This window comes from Hemibagrus wyckioides, linkage group LG02 (genome assembly GCF_019097595.1).
Source record: "Hemibagrus wyckioides isolate EC202008001 linkage group LG02, SWU_Hwy_1.0, whole genome shotgun sequence".
NCBI lineage: Eukaryota > Metazoa > Chordata > Actinopteri > Siluriformes > Bagridae > Hemibagrus > Hemibagrus wyckioides.
In genome coordinates, this window is record NC_080711.1 from 19,841,428 (window position 1) to 19,849,230 (window position 7,803).

Genomic DNA, 7,803 nt, shown 5'->3' on the forward strand with positions numbered 1-7,803 from the left:
TTTGCATATAATTACATCGTATTCATGAGATTTTTTGGTATTTACTGGTTGATGTAGTGGTGATTGATACATTCAATATACAATTGCCAAATATTCCAATGATCATCCAGAGTGTGTGTGTGTGTGTGTGTGTGTGAGAGAGAGAGAGAGAGAGAGAGAGAGAGAGAAAGAGAGGGATTTTCTTGGGTGGTCTTGATATGTGGTGGTTAGCGGTAGCCACTACATAGTAGTGGAGGAGAGGAACGAAGGATGTAGCAGAGGGAATCTGTTTTTCCTCAAAACCCACACACAAAGATGAACACACGCTCAGAGAAAATACACATGTTCACACACATGCACATAAACAAAGCAAAACAAAACATAGTGCAAGGCATGTAAACACACACACACACACACAGACACACACAAATGTGTTGTGTAAAACTAACCAGCTTCCTTGCACACAGCAGCAAGGTCAGCTCCTACGTATCCATGCGCCACATCAGCTAGTTCCTGCAGCTCCTCAGAAGTGATGTCGTGTGGGACGGAGTGCAGCTGCTTGTGCAAGATATCTAGACGCCCCTGTGCTGACGGCACACCCACCTCCAGCTCCTGATCAAAGCGTCCCGGGCGACGCAGAGCCGGGTCCAGCGCATCAGGCCTGTTAGTGGCTCCCAGGACCAGCAGAGAGCCACTGTGACTTTCCTATATGCAGAAGTACAGATCACTGGCTGGTTTACTAAATGACTGGCTGGTTTACTAAATGGCTGGCTGGTTTACTAAATGGCTGGCTGGTTTACTAAATGGCTGGCTGGTTTACTAAACGGTTGGCTGGTTGGTTGGATAAATGAATTGCTTGGTATCTTAATGACTGCCTGGTTGGCCAAGTGACTGAGTGGATGCATAAACGACTGCCTGGTTGGATAAATGACTGGTTGGTAGGATTAGCGACTGGTACCTTTACTAAATAACTGACTGGTTTCGTAAATGACCGGCTTGTTGGATAAATTAATTGCTTGTTAGCTTAATGACTGGTTGGTTGTATAAGAGACTGGGTGGTTGGATAAATGAATGACTGGTTGGATGGCTAATTGGACGGCTGGTTGGATAAATGAATTATTGTAAACTTAATGACTGGCTGGTTGGATAAATGAACAGTTAGTTGGATAAGTGAATTGTTTGTTAACTTAATTACTGGCTGGTAGGATTTGTGACTGGCTGGTTTACCAAATGACTGGCTGGTTGGATAAATTAATTGTTTGATGCTTAATGATTGGCCGGTTCGCTAGGTGACTGGGTGGTTGGATTAGTAACTTGCTGGTTTAAATGATGGGCTGGTTGGATAACTGATCAGCAGGTTAGATAAATTAATTGCTTGTTAACTTAATGACCAGCTGGTTGGATAAATGACCAGCTGATTTACTAAATGAACAGCTGGTTGGATAAATGACTGGCTTGTTGGATAAATGACTGATTGGTAGAATTATTGACTGGCTGGATTACTAAATGATCTGCTGGTTGGATAAATGACTGGCTGGTTGGATAAATGACCAGCAGATTAGATAAATTAATTGCTCGTTAAATGAATGGCCGACTGGTTGGATAAATGATCGGCTGATTTACTAAATGACAGGCTGGTTGGATAAATGACTGGCTTGCTGGATAAAAGAATGGCTGCTTAGATAAATGACTGGTTAGTAGGATTATTGACTGGCTGGTTTACTAAATGACCGGCTAGTTTACCAGTTGGTTGGATAAATGACCGGTTGGTTGGATAAATGACCTGCCACTTTACTAACTGGCTAACTGGTTGTTTAGCTGACTGGTTAGCTAAATGGCTGGTTGTTTAACTGACTAAAACACTAATTGGTTGGTTGGTTAACTGTATGCTTTGTTAAGTGACTAACTCATTGATTGGTCAGTTGACTCACAGATCCAATGCCATCCATGAGTGTGAGCAGTGATGCGACCACTCGTTTCTCCACCTCATTCTGCGCGCCCTCTCTCTTCGGACAGAGCGCATCCAGCTCGTCGATAAAGATGATCGCGGGCTGCCTGGTGAACATCACACACACACACACACACACCATTAAAAACATATCAAAGACTTATCATGAAATTCTCTCTTCAGATTTTTGTTTTACCTTTGTGCAGCTTCAGCAAATATTTTACGCAGTTTTGCCTCAGTTTCTCCATAAAACCTAAAAAACAAGGTATTTATGTAACATGCTCATACACCTGAAACAAAATTGTGCACTGGTCAAACTAGCTTATACGTACTTGCTCATTATTTCAGGGCCGTTGATGACCGTCATGTGTGCTCCAACCTCATTGGCTATCGCTCGTCCAATCATGGTCTTCCCTGTGCCGGGCGGGCCATACAGCAGCACGCCTCTAGGGGGCTGAATTCCTGAGAGACATCGCACAGAACTACTGTCACATAATGCTAACTTGAGATTTATTAATATTAATAAAAAAAAGTAATAGCAAAAAAATTTTAATTAAATAAATGATTCTGTTAAAAATCTTTAAAAAGTCTGTTAATAAATCGAAATATATCCGAAGTAACAGGACATACATTTTAAATAATGAAAAAGATTATACAATTAATCAAAGATTATTGTTATTATTATAAAATTATATAAAAAATTTAATAACTAATCTATAAAAAGTTAAATAATAAATTAAATAAAATCATAAAAATAATTTTTAATAATTATTTAATAATAGTGTTCAGGGAGAAAAATAAAGACAAAAATGAAAATTTTAAATATAAATCAAATAAAAATAAATGAAATGAAATGAATGAAATCCAATTTAAGTTTTGTATTTAATAAATTAAAAATATTTAATAAATTCATTTTTTGTAATACAAATAGCTCAAAATCACAGGAAAAATGAATAAAGCTTATACTTAAAATACGTATAAAATTTTTTTAATATTTATTAATAATATAAACAAACAAGCAAATAAATAAATAAATATTTGCTTAATTGTGATTACTGTGAGCTCGAGTTAATTTAAATATGCTGAAATATAGAAACATGCTTCTCACCGTAATTCTTGAAGATCTCAGGGTGTTTCAGCGGCAACTCGATCATCTCCCTGATCACCTGCAACTGAGCGCTTAACCCTCCGATCATACTGTATGTGACCTTTGACCTCTCCTGACCCTCACTCTTACTGTGCTGAGTGTGCGTGAAGCTGATTTGCGTGGAGCTGCAGACTGAGTAGAAGGTGTTGTTCCCGTTCCGACCAGCAGATGGCGTCTGGGATTTACTGTCTCTATGTGACTCGTGTGTGGACTGATCGGGTGTTTCCAGAGCGCTGTCGGACAGGAAGTGGGTGCTCGGGGTGGAGGGCGTGGCGTTCGGTGTATGTGGAGTGACAGGAGGGTGAGGAGTGGAGGGTGAAGATCGGTTTGGTGTGCTGCAGGATGGGGTGAGGTTCAGCTGAGCCAGCTGCAGAGAGAGATCCAGAGGTGCAGCATCTGACTCGGCATCAGGGCATGATGGAGCAGGAAAAGGGGGAGAAAGAGGAGAGAGGGTGACTCCATCTACACCCTTCAGAGACGTCACATTGATCTCACACTTACGGCCGAAATAGGACACGAAGAAAGAACTGCCTGGAAGCAGAATCCTGCTGTCTGAGAGAGAGAGAGAGAGAGAGAGAGAGACAGAAGATTGACATAAAGAGAGACAGAAAAACAGACAGATTGAGAACAAGACAGTAACATTTAATTTGGAACTAACAAAATGAGTATAGTGGTTATTTCTCCTCATCCCGTTTTAGACCTCAGAAAGGACATAAGGACATCTGAGACACTGACAGTTGGACATCTAACTCTTGAGGATTTAGACACGATGCTAAACTGGTGGCCCTAATATTCAGCTACATGTTAGCGACATTAGCTGTGTAACTCACTAAACATGATTTGGCTGCTGCACTCAAATGTACTCAGATGTATGGGGGAATATTGTGTATAAACAGTGCGGTTAAACACTTCATATTACCTAATGACTGCAGGAGGAAGCTGCAAAAATCTTCTGTGTCCAGAGACTCGTCCTCCTTCCTGTAAAACACACAATGACATTTGCAGAGATGGGGTCTCACCACTAGATGGCGCTACTTTACCAAAAAAAAAAAAGCCTGTCTCTGTCACACTCATCTTACACGAATTAAACATTTCTTTTTCTCTTTGAGAATTGAAAACGATAGATGAACAGAAATCCTGAATAGCAGAAATGCACAGGTTGTTGCCTCAGGTGTGGAAAAATCTAGATTACTTGTTAATAAAAAACAAAAAGTCTCATGTGTGCTCGAATCTCTCGATGTTTACCTAATATGAACTGAGTCGATTCAAAGAGTCATTTACCTAATTTGAACTGAGTCGATTCAAAGAGTCATTTTCCTAATTTGATGAGTCGATTCAAAGAGTCATTTACCTCATTTGTACTGAGTCGATTCAAAGAGTCTTCTTCTTCTTCTTCTGGCTTTTCCCTTCAGGGGTCGCCACAGCGAATCATCTCTCTCCACCTATCCCTATCTTCTGCATCCTCAACACTTACACCCACTACCTTCATATCCTCATTTATTACATCCATATACCTCCTCTTTGCCTCCTTCCTGGCAGCTCCATGTGCAACATTCTCCTACCAATATACTCACTCTCCCTCCTCTGAACATGTCCAAACCATCTTAATCTGGCCTCTCTTACTTCGTCCCCCAAACGTCCAACATGAGCTGTCCCTCTGATGTACTCGTTCCTAATCCTGTCCAACCTTGTCACTCCCAAAGAGAACCTCAACATCTTCAGCTCTGCTACCTCCAGCTCTGACTCCTGTCTCTTCCTCAGTGACACTGCCTCTAAACCATACAGCATGGCCAGTCTCACCAATGTCTTGTACAGCTTCCCCTTGATTCTTTCTGAAATTTTTCTATCACACAGAACTCCCGACACCTTTCTCCACCCATTCCAACCTGCCTGCACTCGCTTCTTTACCTCTTTTCCACACTCTCCATTACTCTGGACTGTTGACCCCAAGTACTTAAACTCCTGTACCTTCTTCACCTCTTCACCCTGTAATCTTACTGTTCCACTTCCCTCCCTGTCATTCACACACATGTACTCAGTCTTACTATGACTGACTTTCATTCCTCTTCTCTCCAGCGCAAACCTCCATCTCTCCAGGTTTTCCTCCACCTTCTCCCTGCTCTCACTACAGATCACAATGTCATCTGCAAACATCATTGTCCAAGGAGACTCCTGTCTGATCTCCTCTGACAACTGGTCTGTCACCATAGCAAATAGGAAGGGGCTCAGAGCTGATTCCTGATGCAGTCCCACCTCCACTCTGAAATCCTCTGTCTGACCTACAGCACACCTCACCACTGTCCTGCTCCTCTCATACATGTCCTGCACCACTCTGACATACTTCTCTGTTACTCCTGACTTCCTCATACAGTACCACAGCTCGTCTCTTGGCACCCTGTCATATGCTTTCTCCAAGTCTACAAACACACAGTGCAACTCTCTCTGACCATCCCTATACTTCTCCATCAACATTCTCAGAGCAAAAATTGCATCTGTTGTGCTCTTTCTGGGCATGAAGCCATACTGCTGCTCACAAATGTCTACTACCTTCCTTAACCTAGCTTCCACTACTCTTTCCCAGAGCTTCATTGTATGGCTCATCAACTTTATCCCCCTATAGTTGCTGCAACTCTGCATGTCACCCTTATTTTTAAAGCTTGGTGAGTCGATTCAAAGAGTCATTTACCTAATTTGAACTGAGTCGATTCAAAGAGCCATTTACCTAATTTGAACTGAGTCGATTCAAAGAGTCATTTACCTAATACGAATTGAGTCAATTCAAAGAGTCATTTACCTAATTTGAACTGAGTCAATTCAAAGAGTCATTTACCTAATACGAATTGAGTCGATTCAAAGAGTCATTTAACTAATTTGAACTGCGTCGATTCAAAGAGTCAATTGTAAATGATACATGATTCATAAACTCCTATGAGTAAAGATACATGTAATTACATTCTATGATTGCTGATGAATTGTGATGATGTAATCTGACATGTTTTGGCCAAAATCTGCAAAACATCTGTGTGTGTGTGTGTGTGTTTGTGTGTGTGTACCTCAGGCTAAGCTGAAGCTGTTCTGCATGAAGAACAGCTCCAGTGATGGGCTCCACTGTGACTGCATCTCCGGTCTTCACTCCCAGAATGCACTGCATGTCAGGCATCAGACCTACTTTTCTCCCAGGAAACTGGGCTGCAGGCCATGCTACACACACCTACTCTCACACACACACAAGTCAGAAACAGCAGAGGCAGAATGAACATCAACTTAAAGAAAGAAAGAACATCTCTATGCACAACCACACCCACACACCTCCTGGCGTCCTGTAGGGCTGGTGATGAGGACAGGCCGTCCAATGCAGGCGGTAACACCCTTCATGGTGTTCAGACTCATCTGAGCCAGAATTGATCTGCATCGTTTCGGGGCCTTCTCTTCCGCTACACACACACACACACACACTTTTCATTAATTGTGAATTTACAAAGTAAATACTCAGCTGAATCCTTTCATTCCTCTCTAATGGGGACTAACAGCACTACTTTAAGTGAAGAAGCAGCTTTCACCTTTGAGGTAAGCAGCGAATTAACTGAAAGTAAAGGAAGGGATCTTCCAGGTCAGGGTTATTTAGCATCTTGGGACAGAACCTCCAGTGGTGGTTTAAGTGGTTAAGGCTCTGGGTTTGTTGATCAGAGGCTCAGGGGTTCAAGCCCCAGCACCACCAAGCTCCTCTGTTCGGCAATTGAGCAAGACCCTTAACCCTCTCTGCTCCAGAGGGGCTGTATCATAGCTGCCCCTGTGCTCTGACCCCAACTTCCTCAGAGGGAATATGCAAAGTAAAGAATTTCACTGTACTAACATGAATGTGTGTCGATAATAAAGGCATCTTGTTTTTAGTGTCAGTACTTATTTGTGGTAGCTATTATTTGGTCTGATTAAGCTTAGAAGAATAGAGAATAATGTAAGTGATAATAGGAACAAAAGTTGTTTCATTGTGGCTTCATGACACTGGACATAACATCAGATCATACCGATGTAGTGAAGCTACACAGGACATTGGTTTTCCACTTTAAGTGTCAAATATACACACTGCAGAACTTTCTATTCCTGATCTTTCCACCATCAGAGCACATTATTAGGTCTAAGTTGTGCTTGCAGCCCTAAATATATAATACAACACCTGTAATCACGTGAGTTTATCATCAGTGCAACAAAAACAAAGTGTGTACTGACTCCGTTACTGACTCTGCTATAACACACACTGAGGTTTTGTCCATTGCAAATGTTATAACATTTAATATAAGAGTAGATATCAATTCAACCCTGATGCTGATGTTAGTTATTTCTGCATTAGATGTCATGGCTGTCTCATAACTGTATGATCTCCATTACTCTCGTTTACCTTTCTCTATAAAGTCTGTTACACACAGTCCGAGAAGTCCCGGAGAATCCAAATCGGTCGCTGATCCATCTCTTCCGAAACTGATGTTTTCCTCATCTTGGGATTTTTTCGCTTTCCCTTTATTTTTCTTAGATGACATGTTTACTCCCTCGCGCTCTCCGGCTTAAAAGCATGCCAACCGCACCGCGCATGCGTACTTACTACCAAACGCCTTCGACAGCTACCATTAAACTTCCGAGTTTAAAGTTCGGCCCGGCCTCTCGGCAAACTTCGTCTTTTACCGTAAATCACAAAATGAATGGGCGCTGAAATGTGTTTTTAATGACGGATAAT

The 7,803-nt window shown here is 41.7% G+C and overlaps 1 protein-coding gene across 4 annotated transcripts in view; it reads right to left on the reverse strand.

Annotated features, from left to right (window-relative positions):
- afg2a (AFG2 AAA ATPase homolog A) overlaps nt 1–7,772 on the reverse strand; it is a 79,980-nt gene extending 72,208 nt beyond the window's left edge. For 3 of the 4 annotated variants that reach the window (XM_058407202.1, XM_058407197.1, XM_058407217.1), the window contains exons 1-9: nt 7,471–7,772; nt 6,384–6,508; nt 6,128–6,285; nt 3,994–4,052; nt 3,036–3,626; nt 2,260–2,389; nt 2,124–2,180; nt 1,911–2,034; nt 429–684 (exon numbers count right to left, since the gene is read on the reverse strand). In XM_058407202.1, coding sequence (XP_058263185.1) covers nt 429–684; nt 1,911–2,034; nt 2,124–2,180; nt 2,260–2,389; nt 3,036–3,626; nt 3,994–4,052; nt 6,128–6,285; nt 6,384–6,508; nt 7,471–7,609 — 1,639 coding nt within the window. In that variant the 5' untranslated portion in view covers nt 7,610–7,772. Of the gene's footprint in view, nt 1–428; nt 685–1,910; nt 2,035–2,123; nt 2,181–2,259; nt 2,390–3,035; nt 3,627–3,993; nt 4,053–4,425; nt 4,564–6,127; nt 6,286–6,383; nt 6,509–7,470 lie in introns of those variants that run through there. The other variant, XM_058407208.1, reaches the window with a different exon arrangement.
- Nucleotides 7,773–7,803: the final 31 nt, after the last annotated feature.